The 21,557-nt window shown below is 37.3% G+C and overlaps 2 protein-coding genes across 4 annotated transcripts in view; one reads left to right on the top strand and one right to left on the bottom strand.

Annotated features, from left to right (window-relative positions):
• Positions 1 to 21,557, bottom strand: part of LOC131119338 (seipin-like) — a 46,490-nt gene that overhangs the window by 15,155 nt on the left and 9,778 nt on the right. For all 3 annotated transcript variants that reach the window (XM_058064704.1, XM_058064705.1, XM_058064710.1), the window contains exon 4: positions 2,964 to 3,040. The gene's annotated coding sequence lies outside the window, so the exon portion shown is untranslated. The remainder of the gene's footprint in view (positions 1 to 2,963; positions 3,041 to 21,557) is intronic.
• sparc (secreted protein, acidic, cysteine-rich (osteonectin)) lies at positions 3,706 to 19,882 on the top strand. Its single transcript, XM_058064715.1, has 10 exons — positions 3,706 to 3,846; positions 12,388 to 12,457; positions 12,532 to 12,600; positions 12,986 to 13,070; positions 15,107 to 15,228; positions 16,591 to 16,711; positions 18,568 to 18,701; positions 18,853 to 19,001; positions 19,080 to 19,228; positions 19,326 to 19,882. The coding sequence occupies exons 1-10, from the start codon at positions 3,767 to 3,769 to the stop codon at positions 19,352 to 19,354; spliced, it is 1,008 nt and encodes a 335-aa protein (XP_057920698.1). The 5' UTR covers positions 3,706 to 3,766; the 3' UTR covers positions 19,355 to 19,882.

Here is a 21,557-nt window from a genome sequence, read left to right as displayed (position 1 = left end):
AACTAATTAGTAGACTAGTTACTGAGGAACTAAGGCACACATTTTTAGAGTGGTTACTCAGGAACTAATGAGTAGACTAGTCGCTGAGGAACTAAGGCACATATTTTTAGAGTGGTTACTCTGGAACTAATGAGTAGACTAGAGTAGTTACTAGGTAACTAGGAGAGTAGTTACTGAAGAAATAAGGCACATATATTTAGAGTAGTTACTCAGGAACTAATTAGTAGACTAGTTACTGAGGAACTAAGGCACATATATTTTGAGTAGTTACTCAGGAACTAATTAGTAGACTAGTTGCTGAGGAACTAAGCCTCCTGCATTTAGAGTGGTTACTAGGTAACTAATTAGGAGAGTAGTTACTGAGGAAATAAGGCACATATATTTAGAGTAGTTACTCGGGAACTAATTAGTAGACTAGTTGCTGAGGAACAAAGGCACATATTTTTAGAGTGGTTACTCGGGAACTAATTTGTAGACTAGTTGCTGAGGAACTAAGGCACATATATTTAGAGTAGTTACTCGGGAACTAATTAGTAGACTAGTTACTGAGGAACTAAGGCTCCTGCATTTAGAGTGGTTACTCTGGAACTAATGAGTACAGTAGTTACTGAGGAACTAAGGCACATATATTTAGAGTAGTTACTCTGGAACTAATTAGTAGACTAGTTGCTGAGGAACAAAGGCACATATTTTTAGAGTGGTTACTCTGGAACTAATGAGTATATTCGTTACTGAGGAACTAAGGCACATATTTAGAGTAGTTACTAGGTAACTAATTAGTAGACTAGTTGCTGAGTAACTAAGGCTCCTACATTTAGAGAGGTTACTAGGTAACTAATTAGGAGAGTAGTTACTGAGGAAATAAGACACATATATTTAGAGTAGTTACTCGGTAACTAATTAGTAGAGTAGTTGCTGAGGAACTAAGGCTCCTACATTTAGAGTGGTTACTAGGTAACTAATTAGGAGAGTAGTTACCGAGGAACTAAGGCACATATATTTAGAGTAGTTAGTCAGGAACTAATTTGTAGACTAGTTGCTGAGGAACTAAGGCACATATTTTTAGAGTGGTTACTCTGGAACTAATGAGTAGACTAGTTGCTGAGGAACTAAGGCACATATATTTAGAGTGGTTACTCTGGAACTAATGAGTAGACTAGAGTAGTTACTAGGTAACTAATTAGGAGAGTAGTTACTGAAGAAATAAGGCACATATATTTAGAGTAGTTACTCAGGAACTAATTAGTAGACTAGTCGCTGAGGAACTAAGGCACATATTTTTAGAGTGGTTACTCTGGAACTAATGAGTAGACTAGAGTAGTTACTAGGTAACTAATTAGGAGAGTAGTTACTGAAGAAATAAGGCACATATATTTAGAGTAGTTACTCGGGAACTAATTAGTAGACTAGTTGCTGAGGAACTTAGGCACATATTTTTAGAGTGGTTACTCTGGAACTAATGAGAGCACGGCCTCATGCAAACATTGCAGAGGAGAGAAAATGGGAGTGAGCATAAATTCAAAGACTTGCAGATATAGTTTTTTTTGTGCGTGTTTGTTTTGGCCAGCAAGGTGAGTGGGGAGGGGAGGGGGGAGGCGGGATCGGACACACCTACACACGGCGTGATGTCAACACAGCCGCCACGTCTGCAGAGCAGGAGGGCAGACAAAGTGAACAGACGGAAAAAAAGGAGAATAAATGCGGCGCCCCACCCTTCCTGTCCTCGCCTCCCCTCTTCTCACCATGTCTGGAAGCTTCCAGGCAGGGTGGAAAACGCCACGTTGCACCCGCATCCCCCCCCCCCACCCCCCTCCTCCATCCAGCTGTTCCTCACATCAGCCCTCCTGAGGGAACAGACAGGAATAATCGACTCTTGATCACGGACATGCTCCACTGCTTCTGTCTTTCAGTGCACTGCAGCTGCGAGGGGGAAACGTTCCCAGGCCGTTATCGGGCCGGCATTGACCATGGGAATGTGAAGGATGATGTCACCGGGGCTCGAACACAAGTAGTGACTTCATGTTTTCATAAACGTTTAGCAGCTACAAAGCTAAAGGAAGGTTTTCTGATTAGGGCTGCAACTAACCATTATTTTAATAACCAAGTTTATTATTTTTGCGATTAATTGATTCATCCAATAAACACATTTTTAATTTATTAAAATGATAAAATAAAAAAATAATAAAATTATTATTATAAATACATATTTTTTTTAATTTGATTTAATTTATAAATTTAATTTAATAAATTAAATTAAAATTATTATCATTCAGTGCAAAAACACCAGTTTATCGCTTGAATATTCCGTAGCGGAAAAAGACTATTAATATGAATATTTTTGTTGTTTTGTTTTTTGTTATTTTCCAAATATTTTAACTTCCTTCTTAAATAACCTTTGTAAATTTTCTTATATAATATTAATATTATATAATATTATATTATATTAATATTATATAATATTGTCTTTATTCTCATATTACAACTTGTTTTTTTTGGTTCATCATCATATTAAAATGTTCAAAAAATACATGTTTAAATAACCGGAAAAAAACGTTGTTTCTATTTTTTTTTTAGTTCTTTTGTAATCTGCAGTAGAACAAAGCTAAGTTTCGAGAAAATATCAGTTCCCGACTAAAAAAATTTAGAATATTTGACACAAATATCTAAAAACCGACCAACATAAACAACAAAAATGGGGTTGTTTTTCATCAAAATAACTATGTGTTTACAAATATAACACAATAAACGTCAGTAATACCTCAAGATACGAAATTAATTTGCTTTCGTACATCAATATTTTCATATTATGAGACAAGATTTACCTTTGTCACAGTCATATAACTATAAATACTGTTACAACTCCAAAGAAATATGTTCTTTAATGACAACATCATAATTTACATTAAAAACAATGAGAAAATAATACATGAAAAAATGAATATGAATGAAAAACAACACTTTACCTTTGGAGGTTAGCTTGATTGGAGAAGACAGACGGCAGAAGTCACTCATAAGTTCACCCAATTTCACTTTTAAATACCTGAATACATGAGATAACAGAGATTGGATGCGTTTAGTATTCAGAATTTTTAGTATAACGAGGTTTTTTATAAGTATTCATAAGTATTTGTTTGTTAAAATATCTCTACAGTGGCTAGCATTCTACATGCTACACTCCTCCACGAGCTCACACTTCCTACTTCCGGTCATGTGTGAGGTCACGTGCTCCCCGCCCAGCTCTTTGTCAAAATCCACTTCTGCCACCTAGCGGCCATTTTGTGGCTTCAAATCGTTCTAAAGTCAAATACTTTAGAGTATTTAGAACATTTAGAGTTTCGTCGTCACTTCTCGTCGTAAAACGTGGAAGTACCTTGTTGGAATCCGGCCATGGGGTTTATAAAAAGTAGTTTTTTGCATATTGCGGTCATTATTTTGTGTAGGTGCGTAATGACTGTATAATAGCATTTTAGCTAGCACTACATTGTCAACCAAGTACACGGTGTTAACGGTTTAAAAGTATTCTATTCAACCAACCCGATATGAAGTTAATTTAAGGCTCTTTTACTTTCGTGTCTCGACGCAAAGCTTATATTTATATCCCTTCACCGGCAATTTGGTGTTTTAAAGTAAACAAGAGCAGACTAATTTGTAGTAAAAGCCCCTCCCGCCATGCATAGATCGTGTGCGGGAGGGGCTGAAGTGAGGGGCAGGAAAGAGGACGTAGGAAGGGGGGGGGGCAGTGGCTTAGTGGGACGTCCCACGGCAAATGTCCTGCGTGGAAAAAGTGTCGAGGTGTTCAGATCCCCCCGACGCTGACTTCTCCGCTGGTTCTCTGCTCTCTGAAAGGTAAGAGCTCTCACTCGGAGTCATTTTTCTTCCTTGTTTTTTTTTCCCTTTGTGTTGATGTAGCGAGGTTGTCGTGGAGCTAAAAGTTCGCTTCAACTTGCAGAAAACTTTAAAAACTAAACAACCGAGTTGAAGATTGTTAATTTTATGTCCATAAGCATTAAATTATCAGTCACGTAGCTGGAATCATGCATGGAAACTTCGCGGCAGGATGAAGATTGTTTGCCACATCGGCATCGGGATGGAGGGGGGAGATGGGGGAGGGGGTGGGGGGGTGAAGGTGGGGGAGTGCACTCTGTCATATCGTTGAATTAACAAGAATGAAAATTGGAAAAAAAAAAAAAAAGACGACGAGGTCTCAGCCTGTTGCGAAGGAATGCACGTTGCCATGGCAACCACCCAGCAGCTGTTCAAAGATTACTCTCGGCTTCACAAGCCTGCAAGACATTGCCTGCTCGGGATCACATTCCCAAAACCAAATGAATGCTCCAGGATATTCCATAAGTCATCCGTGTCAACCTGGAGATGACTCGGAGCGTCTTTTGTGCTTCCGATTCCATTCCGAATTGACGGAAAGCTGCGTTTTTGGGTGGAACTTTGCCCATCACGCAAAACCTTGCGTATATGACGGAGTATTACAGCCAACGATTTGTGGAATAAAGTCCCAAATTTCCGAGAATAATGTTTTAATATTGATGAGGAAAAAAATCGTAAATTTCCGAGAATTAATTTAGAATAATATTACGCGTACAGAAGGAGAATAGACGGCAATAATGGGCGAACTTACTTTCAGATTTGGTTCGCCACGCCGCTAACAACTCTCTTGGTCCGGGTATCGAACTTCAGTAAGGACGGGAACCTTCCTCTCGCTTCATTCAACAAGCTTTTATTTATAACGTGGCAGCAAAACAGCGCAGATGAGCGCACTGAACGGTTTAGCACGCTAGCCCATCTTACGCTACCCCGCCCCCTACACATACTCAAGGTCAAAGGTCACGTAGCTTTTCATAGAAAGTTATGACTTTATTTTCAAAATCTTAGATAGTGTTTTTTCTCAATGTGGTCCCAATAATCATACATATGAGAAAAAATTTTGATGACATGCTAACAGTTAGCATGTTTTTTTTTTGTAAGGTGATGCAATTTTCAGAATCATCACAAAAAAATGATTTTTTTGGAGAAAATTTTTCTGTTTTCAGTTTTATTTGCAGTGGATCAGTTCAGTGAATTATTGTTTTATATTATAGGGAATTTAGTTTTTGTTTGTGGTGAAATTTTAAGTTGTAAAAAGAAAAAAAAAATATATAAAAAATTTAAAAATATTTTTTTTATAAAAACAAAATAGTAATTGACCTACATTAAGTAACATTTTGGCTTTGGACTAAATATAATGTATTGATTAAGGTTTAATAAAAATTATAGTTTTTACTGAATCAGAAATTTAATTTGAGAAAAAATGCAGGTAACAAAATTACAGTATTTAATTAATTTATAACAAAGAAAAATCTATACATATATGCAATAGTAAAAAATAGTAAAAAAAATAGTAAAAAAAAGAGTTTTTTTTCCAAAATGAAAAATGAAGTTGTAATAAAGGATAAAAATTATTTACAATTTTTGTTATGAATTATATTTTCATTTTGTATGAATGCCGTTTCTTTCTTTGTCTTAAGTCAAAAATATATTTCCAGTCAATCAAAATTTATGGTTTCAACCACATTATAAATTATAAAATAAATTAAATTTGAGAAAAAATAATCAATTTAAGTGTAATAAATTACAGTATTTTAAAAAAATTGATCCAAAGTATAATTTTTTTCAGTGTATAGTGTCCCTACATCATGCCGTGTTTTTTGGCTCTTTGATTGTTGAGGTGGCAGGAATGCCGCCAAAGTGGGCGGAGCATCTACAATTTGCAACTCCCCCTTCAGGACGCTTGAAGCAGTGCATGTTGGGAGTAAAAAGACAAATGATGTCTTCAATAATCGGTGCACTTTTTTATTCTGTCTATCTTCAGCTCAAGAGGCTTTTATTTTGTAAAATAAAAAAAAAGGAAGTGCGTGCAGGCTTCATGGAAAGTCGCATAAAGACTTAAAAAACATCTCAGGTTACTTTTCCTCTTGAATGAGTTTGTCTTGTTTGGGCTCTTTGTATGGAGGACCAAAACTGCCAAAATAATAAATAAATAAATATATAAAATATAAAAGCAAAAATAAATACAAAATAAAAAACAAGATTCAAAAATTAAAAATAAATACAAAAATAAATGTAGAAATAAATACAAAAATAAATATATAAATATAATTACATATCAATAAATAAATAAAAGCACTCTGACATTGTCTGCTGCATGAAATAAATACATATGAGAGCAGAGTGCTTTTATTTATTTATTGATATGTAATTCTATTTATATATTTATTTCTACATTTATTTTTGTATTTATTTTTAATTTTTGAATCTTGTTTTTTATTTTTGTATTTATTTTTGCTTTTATTTATTTATTTATGTATATATTTTTTTTATTTTTGTTTTTATTTCCATTTATATTAATTTTTTTGTATTTAATTTTTTGATTTTTTTTTTCATTTTTGTTTTTATTTCCACTTTTATTTATTTTTGTATTTATTTCTACATTTATTTTTGTATTTATTTTTAATTTTTGAATCTTGTTTTTTATTTTTGTATTTATTTTGCTTTTATTTATTTATTTATTTATATATTTTTTTATTTTTGTTTTTATTTCCATTTATATTAATTTTTTTGTATTTAATTTTTTGATTTTTTTTTTTTTTTCATTTTTGTTTTTATTTCCACTTTTATTTATTTATTATTTTGCCAGTTTTGGTCCTCCATACTTTGTGCTTCATTTCCTGTCTCAACTGTGAAACATTACTCTTCGTGCCCCCCCCCCCCCTTAAATATAATCCAAATCCTCATTTAAAACGTGTTTACCGCTTTAGCTGACACAAGTAGCTTGTAAATAAAACACATAGCGTGGACTCTGACGAAGAAGATTCCAGACATCAACTTCCTCTCTGGTGTGTTTGGACCAGAGGAGGAAATGAGACTGTACCTGCTTGTATGAGCGTTATGTCATCGTCGAGAAGAAAGCGTCGGAGTCAACCCGCTCTTCAAAGCGTGTTTGTGCGCTTGTTTTGCCGCTCTCTGTTGACACTCAACAGAAGCAGCAAATCAAACACATTTAGCCAGCAAAGAGCTCATTTATGAGGCCAACTTTGACCGTGGTTGGAGCTTTCCAAATAAAATAGTTTGTTTGGCTCTTACGTCACCTCCTCACGCCGTGTCCCTCCAAGTCAAACACCGGGAATGAGAGAGTACGGATTCTCTTCTCGATGTTGACTTCTTCCGTATTTAGATCAACTTCTCCTAAAGAGACGCCTACTTATGGACGCCGTCACTTTCTGGAACTTTCCATGACGTCTTTGGAGCGACAACAATCATTGTGGACAATACGGTGGGGTAAAAAGATGGTCGCCCCCCTCCCTAATTTATTTTTTTTGCATGTTTTGATGCATGAAATATATTCATTCATTCATTTTCTGCCGCTTTTCCATGCTGGAGCCTATCCCAGCTGTCTTCGGGCGAGACAGGCCATATAGACAAACAACCATTCACACTCACATTCATACCTATGGACAATTTGGAGTCGCTAACATGTCGCTAGCATGTTTTTGGAATGTGGGAGGAAACCGGAGTACCCGGGGAGAACATGCAAACTCCACACAGAGATGGCCGAGGGTGCTAGTAAACTAGTAGTCATGAGAAAAAAACGTGTTGCTGCTGGATGTTCACTCAGCCAAATGTACCGAGCATAGAACATCACCGAGAACATTCATTCATTCATTCATTCATTTTCTACCGCTTATCCTCACGAGGGTCGCGGGGCGGGGGGGGGGGGTGCTGGAGCCTATCCCAGCTGTCTTCCGGCGAGAGAGGCGGGGTACACCCTGGACCGGTCGCCAGCCAATCACAGGGCACATATAAACAAACAACCATTCACACTCACATTCATACCTATGGACAATTTGGAGTCGCTAACATGTCGCTAGCATGTTTTTGGAATGTGGGAGGAAACCGGAGTACCCGGAAAAAACCTCACGTATGTACAGGGAGAACATGCAAACTCCATACAAAGATGGCCGAGGGTGCTAGTAAACTAGTAGTCATGAGAAAAAAACGTGTTGCTGCTGGATGTTCACTCAGCCAAATGTACCGAGCAAAGAACATTCATTCATTCATTCATTTTCATTTTTCTTATCCTCACGAGGGTCGCGTGGGAGGGTGCTGGAGCCTATCCCAGCTGTCTTGGGGCGAGAGAGGCGGGGTACACCCTGGACCGGTCGCCAGCCAATCACAGGGCACATATAGACAAACAACCATTCACACTCACATTCATACCTATGGACAATTTGGAGTCGCTAATTAGCCTAGCATGTTTTTGGAATGTGGGAGGAAACCGGAGTATCCGGAAAAAACCTCACGTATGTACAGGGAGAACATGCAAACTCCACACAGAGATGGCCGAGGGTGCTAGTAAACTAGTAGTCATGAGAAAAAAACGTGTTGCTGCTGGATGTTCACTCAGCCAAATGTACCGAGCATTGAACATCACCGAGAACATTCATTCATTCATTTTCTAACGCTTATCCTCACGAGGGTCGCGTGGGAGGGTGCTGGAGCCTATCCCAGCTGTCTTGGGGCGAGAGAGGCGGGGTACACCCTGGACCGGTCGCCAGCCAATCACAGGGCAAATATAGACAAACAACCATTCACACTCAAATTCATACCTATGGACAATTTGGAGTCGCTAATTAACCTAGCATGTTTTTTTTGGAATATGGGAGGAAACCGGAGTACCCGGAAAAAACCTCACGTATGTACAGGGAGAACATGCAAACTCCACATAGAGATGGCCGAGGGTGGAATTGAACCCTGGTCTCCTAGCTGTGAGGTCTGCGCGCTAACCACTCGACCGCCGTGCAACCAAGTAGGATTCATTCATTCATTCATTTGCTACCGCTTTTCCTCACGAGGGTCGCGGGGCGGGGGTGCTGGAGCCTATCCCAGCTGTCTTCCGGCGAGAGAGGCGGGGTACACCCTAGACTGGTGGCCAGCCAATCACAGGGCACATATAGACAAACAACCATTCACACTCACATTCATACCTATGGACAATTTGGAGTCGCTAATTAACCTAGCATGTTTTTGGAATGTGGGAGGAAACCGGGGAGAACATGCTAACTCCACACAGAGATGGCCGAGGGTGGAATTGAACCCTGGTCTCCTAGCTGTGAGGTCTGCGCGCTAACCACTCGACCGCCGTGCAACCAAGTAGGATTCATTCATTCATTCATTTTCTACCGCTTTTCCTCACGAGGGTCGCGTGGGGGGGGTGCTGGAGTCTATCCCAGCTGTCTTCGGGCAAGAGGCGGAGTCCACCCTGGACTGGTGGCCAGCCAATCACAGGGCACATATAGACAAACAACCATTCACACTCACATTCATACCTATGGACAATTTGGAGTCGCTAATTAACCTAGCATGTTTTTTTTGGAATGTGGGAGGAAACCGGAGTACCCGGAGTACCCGGAGAAAACCCACGCATGCGCGGGGAGAACATGCTAACTCCACACAGAGATGGCCGAGGGTGGAATTGAACCCTGGTCTCCTAGCTGTGAGTTCTGCGCGCTAACCACTCGACCCCCGTGTCGCATGGAATATATGACAACACAAAATGAAACTTTTTATCATTAAAGCTAATAACCGCTTGCACGGTGGTCGAGTGATTAGCGATGTTGGGAGTCATGAACACTGACCTTAACTTAGGCAAGTGAGCGTGGGGTCTTCAGGGACCTCTTGGGGTCATTCTGGTTGGTCGGATCACTGTTCCATTGTTTTGGCCATTTGTGGATGATGGCTCTCACTGTGTTTGGCTAGAGTCCTAAAGCTTTTAGAAATGGCTTTTTTGTTCTTAATCCAGGGAAGTCTTTCATGAAGAATGGCAGCTGTTGTCTTAGCAAAGGAGAAACATGTCCATGCTAGTCTTCTTATGTTTACAATGCTAGGTGGTCCAGTGGTACGTCATGTCCATATAGAGAAGACGAAGAGGACATTATCGGACAATTCAATTATTTCTTGTCAAACTAAGTGTAGAGTAACTCAAGCTGTTTTTTTTCCTACTAACTTCCACAAAGATCTAGAATGTTATTGTCCTTCAAAGAACATCAGCTGAAGCGGAGCATGAAGAACCTTCAAGAGGTTGACGTAGAAAGCAGGCCATAACACGATCCCGCCGTGCCTCCGCGATGTCTGCAAGATAACAACAACGTTTTGTGCGGCGTCAAAACAAAACCAGCTTTTTATGGGCATCTCCATTTCAGAAGCCATGGAGGCAGAGAATGTTGTGGAGTCGGCAACAATGAAGCTTCTTGTTCAGCCCGCCATGACACCGTTGGGGTTCAAACTCACGACTCCTGTCTGCCTATTGTGTATTTCAACGCTGGCACTCAAGATCTCTTTCATGCAGATACAATGATAATCACATCAAATTTTACGTATGTGGATATAAATTTTGGAAATATGAGTTATTATTTGATTTAAAAAGTAAATCTACAGATTCAAATCCCACAGTTTAGAAAAGCCATCTAAAAAAAAATCTAAACTAAAACTAAAATCTCTTACCATGCTGTTAACTACTCCCTTCAGAGAGCGGCACAAAGTGGGTCTAACAAGGACACAAAAACGCTGCATATCTGAGAGTGTTTTCCAAAGAAAAACACATTTTTTTGCATTTCACAAACAATTTTTTTCCATTTCCCAAACATTTTTATCCATTTCCCAAACAATGAAAACAAATGATATGATTTTCAAAGAAGGATGTACTATCAACAACTGTCAGTCATCTGCATCAATCTCCTGGTATGACACAAACTGGGTCTAACAAGGACACAAAAACACTGCACAATTGTGCAATAAGACATATCTGAGAGTGTTTTCCAAAGAAAAACACATTTTCATGCATTTCGCAAACATTTTTATCCATTTCACAAACAATGAAAATGAATGAGATGATTTTTAAAGAAGGATCTACATTTTTTTAATATCCTCTGCATCAATCTCCTGGTATGGCTGCTAATCTAAGTTCATCATTTTATAAGGCTAATAGATGATTAGAAAAGCCATATAAAAAATCTAAACTAAAACTAAAATCTCTTACCATGCTGTTAACTACTCCCTTCAGAGAGCGGCACAAACCGGGTCTAACAAGGACACAAAAACGCTGCGCAAATATCTGAGAGTGTGTAGTTTAAGACAAAGATGCCTCACAGGTCGTCAATAGATGATTAGAAAAGCCATATAAAAATCTAAACTAAAACTAAAATCTCTTACCATGCTGTTAACTACTCCCTTCAGAGAGCAGCACAAACTGGGTCTAACAAGGACACAAAAACGCTGCGCAAATATCTGAGAGTGTGTAGTTTAAGACAAAGACGCCTCAGAGGTCGTCACCAGATAATACTAAATAGTACCCATCAATCACCAGTGTCAGTATCAACAGTGCGCAAATGCGCAAACCTAGTCTAAACCAAGTCTAACAAGGACAGAAAAACGCTGCACAAATATCTGAGAGTGTGTAGTTTAAGACAAAGACGCCTCACAGGTCGTCACCTGGCAGCTGCGCTAAATAGTAGCCGTCAAACACTAGTGTCAGTATCAACAGTGCGCAAATGCGCAAACCTAGTCTAAACCAAGTCTAACAAGGACAGAAAAACGCCGCGCAAATATCTGAGAGTGTGTAGTTTAAGACAAAGACGCCTCACAGGTCGTCACCTGGCAGCTGCGCTAAATAGTAGCCGTCAAACACCAGTGTCAGTATCAACAGTGCGCAAATGCGCAAACCTAGTCTAAACCAAGTCTAACAAGGACAGAAAAACGCTGCGCAAATATCTGAGAGTGTGTAGTTTAAGACAAAGACGCCTCACAGGTCGTCACCAGATAATACTAAATAGTACCCGTCAATCACCAGTGTCGGTATCAAAAGTGAAGCGGCCACTTCAGGATGCTGGACTTCCAAGAACTGGACCGCCGAGAAAAAGCCATATCTCAGACTGAACAAAAAACATTCCCAAGTCATCCCAAACTTTGGAGCAGTAGTGTACCTATGTTTTTTCCAGATGTGTTGAAAATCATTCCCGGTGACTAGCTAGTTTACCCCCACTTTGCTGTGATCGGCCTGTACCCAGGCGTGCCCATATAAGGAAGTGAGTCGGTGTTAGAAAAAATGCCCAAACCTCATTACGAGAATCCAACACTTACTTATTATCGATAAAAATGTCTTTGGACATGAGATTAATTGTGATTAATTATGAGTTAACTACAGATTAAAATGTGATTAATTGTGATTAATTATGGTAAATTTTAGAGCATAACGCTCTGCTAACAGAGGCGTGGATCTAGCATGTGTGAAATACATTTTTCACTGAAATAATTTTTTTTTTGTCTCACTGTCTTTTCAAGCTCGACTTTTACGATGAAGGTGTGGATCGTCTTCCTCGTCTGCCTGGCAGGACATGCCATGGCTGCCCCTGTAAGTCCTCTGAGTCCTTTTTTAGTAGCACTTCCTGTTTAAGAGTATTTCTGATGTTTCTGTGTGTGTATCAGACAGAGGAGGAGCCCATGGATGAGGAGCTGGTGGTGGATGAGGCCATCGTGGAGGATCCAGTCGTGGAGGTGAGTCGCCACACGACTCCTGACTCGGAAGCTCCTTCTTGTTGGGTCGGGTCCCGTCACGTTAGTCCTGATGATGTCATCAAGATCACAACAAAGTTTCTCTGACTGCGGTCCAAAGTAAAATAAAAAAAGCACTGGCTTCTTCTGACAGGAAGTGGTGGCATTTTACCCACTTCACCTCATGCTTGTTAATGTCAGCCATTTTGGTGCCACCGCTCACTCGCAAGGCCGGTTTCCTTCAGGGGGGAGGAAGCCTCTGGAAGCGGTCCAGTGTGACCTCAGCAGCCACAAATAAAAAGCTCCTTTGTGGAGTCCGGCGTTTGAAAAATTCCTCACGCAGATAGACGCGCTTCCGGTCTGACCTCCGACCTCTTGTGTTTCCCAGGAGCTGGAAGTGGGGGCCAACCCAGTGCAGGTGGAGATTGGAGAGTTTGACGAGGCCATCGAGGTTGAGGAAGATGTTGCTGAGAGTGAGTGCACGCACACACACACACACACACACACACACACGAGTGTCACATGACCACAGCAAGCATTTTAGCCTCAAAGTGGAAAATCCAGCATGGAAATGAGAGAGCGCTGTGACCTCAGTGGGGGGGGTAATGACAGGGTGCAGACCGCTGAGCAGGAAGCAGGCACCGCTACAAGCACAAACACAACCAGAACAGCCCTGCTGGACCATAAAGACACCCCCCCACACCCACACCCACACACACACACATACATATAAAGGATCACTTGCACTATAACGAACTTAACGTTTGACGGTCGTTAAGAATTTTAACAACGCGTCTGGTTTAGCTAATTTAACTCCAATGTCCACGTCAAATCAAATGAACCAAAATACTCGCGCTGTGATTGGCTGGCGACCAGTCCAGGGCGTACCCCGCCTCCCGCCCGAAGTCAGCTGATATATTCATTCATTTTGTACCGCTTTTTCCTCACGGGGGGTGCTGGAGCCTATCCCAGCTGTCTTCAGGCGAGAGGCGGGGTCCACCCTGGACTGGTGGCCCAGCCAGCCAATCACAGGGCACATATACACAAACAACCATTCACACTCACATTCATACCTATGGACAATTTGGAGTCGCTAATTAACCTAGCATGTTTTTTTTTGGAATGTGGGAGGAAACCGGAGTACCCGGATATCCGGAGAAAACCCACGCAAACTCGACACAGAGATGGCCGAGGGTGGGATTGAACTCGGGTCTCCTAGCTGTGAGGTGTGCGCGCTAACCACTCGACCGCTGTGCAACCAAGTAGGATTCATTCATTCATTCATTTTCTACCGCTTTTCCTCACGAGGGTCGCTGGGGGGTGCTGGAGCCTATCCCAGCTGTCTTCAGGCGAGAGGCGGGGTCCACCCTGGTCTGGTCGCCAGCCAGCCAATCACAGGGCACATATAGACAAACAACCATTCACACTCACATTCATACCTATGGACAATTTGGAGTCGCTAATTAACCTAGCATGTTTTTTTTTGGGAATGTGGGAGGAAACCGGAGTACCCGGAGAAAACCCACGCAAACTCCACACAGAGATGGCCGAGGGTGGGATTGAACTCGGGTCTCCTAGCTGTGAGGTGTGCGCGCTAACCACTCGACCGCTGTGCAACCAAGTAGGATTCATTCATTCATTTTCTACCGCTTTTCCTCACGAGGGTCGCGGAGGGTGCTGGAGCCTATCCCAGCTGTCTTCAGGCGAGAGGACTGCCAGCCAATCACAGGGCACATATACACAAACAACCATTCACACTCACATTCATACCTATGGACAATTCGGAGTCGCTAATTAACCTAGCATGTTTTTTTTGGAATGTGTGAGGAAACCGGAGTACCCGGAGAAAACCCACACATGCACAGAGAGAACATGCAAACTCCACACAGAGATATGGCCGAGTGTGGAATTGAACCCTGGGTCTCCTAGCTGTGAGGTCTGCGCGCTAACCACTCGACCTCTCTCATCCTTGTATTTAGCAAACATCAACTGCTTGTATTGTTTCTTGAATTGGCTCATCGTTGTGCATTGTTTGATTTCCTTACTCAATCCATTCCGTAGTTTGATTCCACATACTGAAATGCTATGCTAATGCTAACATAGTCCTAGCTAATTGGTTATTTTTTTTTAGCCTTATGCATTATTTTAGCTGTTTGAAGATGAACTATATCAGCAAGTTGAAGTATTTGTGATTTTAGAAATAAGGAGTTAGTATGTTGTTATTGTAGGCGGCATTATGAATTATCCTTACTGGCCTTTTTTTGCAGTAGTGAAGATTAGCTTTTGTAGTTATTAGCCTATATTTCCACACAATACGTAATATATGGTAGATCTTGATAGTCATTCATGACAAAGAAGTCATTTGCCAACAAAGTCAGTGAAATTGGAGTCAAAGGAGATCTAGAAGTGATGGGACAGGAACCACCGATCAGGCCAACGGGGGCCCCGGGACAGGGAGGGGAAAATCGGGCAACACTTTGAACACTTTTTGTGTGTTTTTCATCATCAGACCCATGCCTGCAGCACCACTGCAAGAAGGGCAAAGTGTGCGAGGTGGACGAGAGCAACACCCCCATGTGCGTGTGTCAGGACCCCTCCACCTGCGCCCCCGCCGAGGGACCATTCGAGCACGTGAGTTCATCGAGCATTGCAAGAAAAGCAATCATGATAATATTAGGTGTTTGATTCATATGAATTTTAACAAACATCAAGTGTCCATGAAATATTCTGAGGGGGAAGTGGAGGCATGGGAAGGGCATAACTATGAAAGCATCCTCTCTCTATGAACCACACCGCATGAATCAGGGGTGATCAGGGGTTCCTAAACTTTACCAACTCAGGGCCCACTTGAAAATATAAAAAATGGCGGCGGCCCACATTTGTCCTATAACCAGTACATAGACGAAATACTGCATTCTCAGAGAACTTAACTTAATATTATTATTATTGTTGTTGTTGTTGTTATAATAATGAAAATAAATAATAATTATTATTAATAATAATGATAATTATTTTTAAATATTTTTATATTTTATTATTATTACTATTAATAATAATAATTATTATTATTATGATAAAATATAAAAAACTATAAAATATAAATATATAATTCAGTATTAATAATAATATTATTAAGTTATTATTATTGTTGTTGTTATTAATAATAATAATAATAATATAATATAATAATAATCATCATCATTATAATAATAACCATAATAATGACTATAAAATATAATAAAACAATAAAAATAAACTATAAAAATAATGAAATAATATAATAATGAAAAGAAATAATAATAATAAATAATAATTATTATTAATAATAATGATAATTATTTTTAAATATTTTTATATTTTATTATTATTACTATTAATAATAATAATTATTATTATTATGATAAAATATAAAAAAAAACTATAAAATATAAATATATAATTCAGTATTATTAATAATATTATTATTAAGTTATTATTATTGTTGTTGTTATTAATAATAATAATATAATATAATAATAATAATCATCATTATAATAATAACCATAATAATGACTATAAAATATAATAAAACTATAAAAATACAAATATATAATTTAGGATTGCAATGAAAGCAGGGGGATAAAGGAAGCCCAAACTTTTAATCTGTGGTGTACACACAAGACAAAATTAATTCTCATACTTTTCATAACTGCATTCAAGATGACATGATCACCAGAGAGCTACGTTCCAATCATAAACTATATAAGGTTCCTAAAATATTATAGGTCAATAACACTCAATAGGATATTAGTTAGGCCTTGTTTAAATTGTGCAATAAAAATTTTACAATAAAAATAATTTAAAAAAATAATATTTGCAAAAATGAATCATATTTTTACCACCACAGCCCACCAGGGGGTCGCGGCCCACACTTTGGGAATCACTGCCGTAGATGAAGCCCCGGTACGGACTCAAAGACCGCCAATAGCGTCTCACTGCTGTGCTGTCGTGCAGGTTTGCGGCACCGACAACAAGACCTACGACACTTCCTGCCACTTCTTTGCCACCAAGTGCGCCCTGGAGGGAACCAAGAAGGGTCACAAGCTGCACCTGGACTACATCGGACCCTGCAAAGGTGACCCGGGAAACATCATCAATGTCGGGTGGGGTGTCAGTCATGAAGTGTTATCTCAATTCCAGACCAACTAAGAGCAATCAAACACAAACAGCAGCCATCGGCCATGTTTTTTCCTGTTGTTTACATTCTCTTTTATTGGACCGCAGCACCGTGCGACCGAGCGGCTGCAGCTGTGCTGCTGTGCTTGGGTGGGCGGAGTCAGCTCAGCCACCACGGGATGCGTTCAAACACGCTAGCTGTTGTGGAATGTACGACCTCAGTCAGCCCAGGGCTGGCAGGGCTCAAGTGGAGAACACTTCACCGAAGTTCTTTGGAACTTTGACTCTTCACGTCATTATATTCATTTATTATATTATTATATTCATCTTATTATATTAAAAATAATATTAAAATATTATTTTTATAACAAATATTAAATATATTTGGAAGTAAATACTAAATATAAATATTATATTAATTATATTTATGTTATATTTATTAAATATATAATAAATCTATAATACATAAATATCATATTATTATATTTATTAAATATAAATATTAAATATATTTAGGTGTGTTTATAAAATATTTAAATAATAATTATTATTATTCATTTTGTACTGCTTATCCTCACGAAGGTCGCAGCTGTCTTCAGGGCGAGAGGCGGGGTCCACCCTGGACTGGTGGCCAGCCAGCCAATCACAGGGCACATATAGACAAACAACCATTCACACTCACATTCATACCTATGGACAATTTGGAGTCGCTAATTAACCTAGCATGTTTTTGGAATGTGGGAGGAAACCGGAGTACCCGGAGAAAATCCACGCATGTATTTTTATTTTTATTTTTATTTTTATTTTTATTTTTATTTTTATTTTTATTTTTATTTTTATTTTTATTTTTATTTTTATTTTTATTTTTATTTTTATTTTTATTTTTATTTTTATTTTTATTTTTATATAAAATTTTTCATTATTTATATATTTATATATTTATTTTTATATTTATATATTTTTATTTTTATTTTTATATTTAGATATTTTTATTTTTATAATTTTTTTATTATTTATATATTTATATATATATATTTTAATATTTATATTTATTTTTATATTTATTTTTATTTTTATTTTTATTTTTATTTTTATTTTTATATTTATATTTATATTTATATTTATATTTATATTTATATTTATATTTATATTTATATTTATATTTATTTTTATTTTTATTTTTATTTTTATTTTTATTTTTATATAAAATTTTTCATTATTTATATATTTATATATTTATTTTTATATTTATATATTTTTATTTTTATATTTATATATTTTTATTTTTATAATTTTTTTATTATTTATATATTTATATATATATATTTTAATATTTATATTTATTTTTATATTTATTTTTATTTTTATTTTTATTTTTATATTTATTTTTATTTTTATTTTTATTTTTATATTTATTTTTATTTTTATTTTTATTTTTATATTTATATTTATTTTTATATTTATTTTTATTTTTATATTTATATTTATATTTATATTTATATTTATATTTATATTTATATTTATATTTATATTTATTTTTATTTTTATTTTTATTTTTATTTTTATTTTTATTTTTATTTTTATTTTTATTTTTATATTTATATTTATTTTTATTTTTATTTTTATTTTTATTTTTATTTTTATTTTTATTTTTATTTTTATTTTTATTTTTATTTTTATTTTTATTTTTATTTTTATTTTTATTTTTATTTTTATTTTTATTTTTATTTTTATTTTTATTTTTATTTTTATTTTTATTTTTATGAGCAACACGAACAGCGGTTCAAAGCTCTCTTGTTTGTGTGTTTGGTGCAGACATCGAGCCCTGCCTGGATAACGAGCTTAACGAGTTTCCTCTTCGCATGAGGGACTGGCTGAAGAACGTCTTGGTGACCTTGTACGAACGCGACGAGGACAACAACCTGCTGACGGAGAAGCAGAAGCTCAGGGTGAGCGTCTTATATTGTCCCATTCATCCTGGAAGGGCCACGTGTTCCTTTAAATAAGCACGTTTGTACACTTCCTGTTCTTTTCAGTGTAAAGGTACTTAGACACAGAATCCGGATTCAGTTGTTTGTGATACCGGTTCTTGTCCTTCAGGTGAAGAAGATCTACGAGAACGAAAAGAGACTCCAGGCCGGCGAGCATACCCTGGACTTGCTGGCCCATGACTTTGTCAAGAACTACAACATGTACATCTTCCCGGTCCACTGGCAGTTCGGGCAGCTCGACCAGCACCCCACCGACGGGTAAGCGCCCTCCGCCTGGCCCCTCTCGCGTCATGCTGTGACCCGCCGCCATCTTTTTTTTTTTTTTTTACCCTGCAGCTACCTGACGCACACCGAACTGGCCCCCCTGCGCGCTCCCCTCATCCCCATGGAGCATTGCACCACGCGCTTCTTCGAGGAGTGCGACGCCGACAGCGACAAGTACATCGCCCTGGAGGAGTGGGCCGCCTGTTTCGGCATCAAGGAGCGTAAGTATCAACCGTCACGTCTACTACTTCCTGTAGCCCGGCTTACATCTGACTTACATCGGTTTTACATTGACTTCCAAACTTCACGTATTTACAGAGGATGTGGACCAAGACCTCGTCATCTAAGCTCCGCCCACCACCAGCAGCAGCAGCAGCGCCACAGCTAGTTGCTTCTTTCGGGAAGAGGTGCTATTAATTAAGAAAAAAAAGTCACTTTGGTGCTAATTGCCTTTATCTTTGCTACCTATACCACTAAAAAAAGTTTCAAAAAAAACACGTACTAACATTATTTCAGTAAACATAATTTTTTTATTTAAATATGTTTGAGGACGTCCAATCAACAACAAGTCCACAATAAGGTTTGGAAATAAATAATAATAATAATAATAATAATACTAATAATAATAAATTCGCTGCGCTTTGCTTTCTGCTGCTTCATGTACTTTGGTTGTGTTATTTTTGTGGCCGACTACTGTGCTGTCTGGTTGCCATGGATACGGAGAACGCACGTGTTCAAATAAAGAACACTGAAACGTTACACGAGGGGGAAATCTCGCAGGCTGAGAGTTTTTTTTTTTGGTTTTGTTTTTTTTTTTATCAACAAAATGTTTCTTCTGACAACAGCAGTAAAAGCTTCCTTGAAGAAATAAAATATAGATGAACACATCTCCGCATGCTTTTTATATTTATATTTTTTTATGTTTTTAAACTCGTATATCAGTGCAGAAATATTTGGAGTTGATATTAGATATACTTTTTTTTTAATTTGGGGGTGAAAAGAGAAATAGCTTTGTTTTTTGCATTCTCTCGGCCACTGGAGCTAGGGCAGGGGTGGGCAAACTACGGCCCGGGGGCCACATCCGGCCCGCCAAGTGTTTGAACACGGCCCGTCCGTTCTTTCCAAAGTATTTCATTTAAACTCAACATACAACCTGGCATCATGGCTTGAGCCAACCTTTTGATGGTTTTATCAATTTTGTTATTTGATGTGGTCTGTTGTTAACAAAGTGCTCCTGAAAAAAGGGGACACAAGCATAATGATAATAATAATAATAATAATAATAATAATAATAATAATAATAATAATAATAATAATAATAATAATAATAATAATAATAATAATAATAATAATAATAATAATAATAATAATAATAATAATAATAATAATAAAAAATTTTAAAATATTTAAATATAAAATATTTAAATATAAAATATTTAAATAAAAATATTTAAATATAAAATATTTAAATATAAAATATTTAAATATAAAATATTTAAATAAAAATATTTAAATATAAAATATTTAAATAAAAATATTTAAATATAAAATATTTAAATATAAAATATTTAAATATAAATATAAAATAATAAATAATAATAGCAGATTACATGACAATTTTACAGATACAATAATACCAGGTGGGCTGTTACGTGTAAAATATATAGTCTGCCCCCCCCCCCCCCCCCCGTTTTGTTAAATCAATGCGACCCGCGAGTCAAAAAGTTTGCCCACCCCTGAGCTAGGGTCTGGGTGAGACTGGGCCACATCAGGTTTTCCAAAAAAAAAAAACGCATTTATTAAAAACAAAAAAATTAAAAAAAACTTTGCTTTTGGTTATCCTTACTTTTTATTTTTCTTCACAAAATAAGATGAAAAATAAATAAATCAAGAATAAAGAAAATCAATCAATCAGTAATAAATAAATATAATAATAAAAAAACGGCAAATAATAAAAACTTAAGAAACCACATATAGTTGGTGGGTAGACAAATTATTTTTTTCAGATTAAAATTCACAAAGCATTATTAGAGCCCTGTAGACATGACAAAACACGACTATAGTCACATTTATACTCTTTTTTTTAATTTATTTACAACATATTGCGCAACTGCAGCGTCTTGAGACGCATGCTAACTCGCAAACTAGAGCGCTAGCGACCTAAAAACGGTAGCCTTCGAGTTATTTCCTTTCAACTTAAATAGCCAAAAACTTACCACTTCCACACGGATAGGGAGGATAACTATTAACAGTTATTTAACCTTTAACATGAACATGAATCGAATGTAATAATTTTTTTTTCTGGGTACATGATACACACCCACATCCACGCCTACAGTACATCTGAGCAACGGAGGCAGCACCCTGCCACCATCCACGCCCGCTCATCCAGACTGAAGAATGTGCAGCTGTGCCCCCCCAAGGGAATTTTCAAACAATGTCAACAAGACTGTACAACAATTTCATATTATTGCTTTAGTTTGCCAAATGCACCGTATTTACCGTATATTGACTTGCTGTACTTGGCAACTTACGTACTTCCTTTCAGGA

Source organism: Doryrhamphus excisus, chromosome 2 (genome assembly GCF_030265055.1).
Source record: "Doryrhamphus excisus isolate RoL2022-K1 chromosome 2, RoL_Dexc_1.0, whole genome shotgun sequence".
NCBI classification, from domain to species: Eukaryota; Metazoa; Chordata; class Actinopteri; order Syngnathiformes; family Syngnathidae; genus Doryrhamphus; species Doryrhamphus excisus.
Note: the sequence above shows the minus strand (reverse complement) of the source record. Positions and strands in the feature narration are given on the sequence as shown.

What these genes read in the sequence shown, in the direction of transcription:
- sparc (XM_058064715.1), top strand. Translation starts at nt 3,767, where the DNA reads ATGTCCTGCGTGGAAAAAGTGTCGAGGTGTTCAGATCCCCCCGACGCT. An exon ending in CTACATCGGACCCTGCAAAG is followed by an intron (nt 16,712 to 18,567) that starts GTGACCCGGGAA and finishes TGTTTGGTGCAG; the next exon opens with ACATCGAGCCCTGCCTGGAT. An exon ending in CGGAGAAGCAGAAGCTCAGG is followed by an intron (nt 18,702 to 18,852) that starts GTGAGCGTCTTA and finishes CTTGTCCTTCAG; the next exon opens with GTGAAGAAGATCTACGAGAA.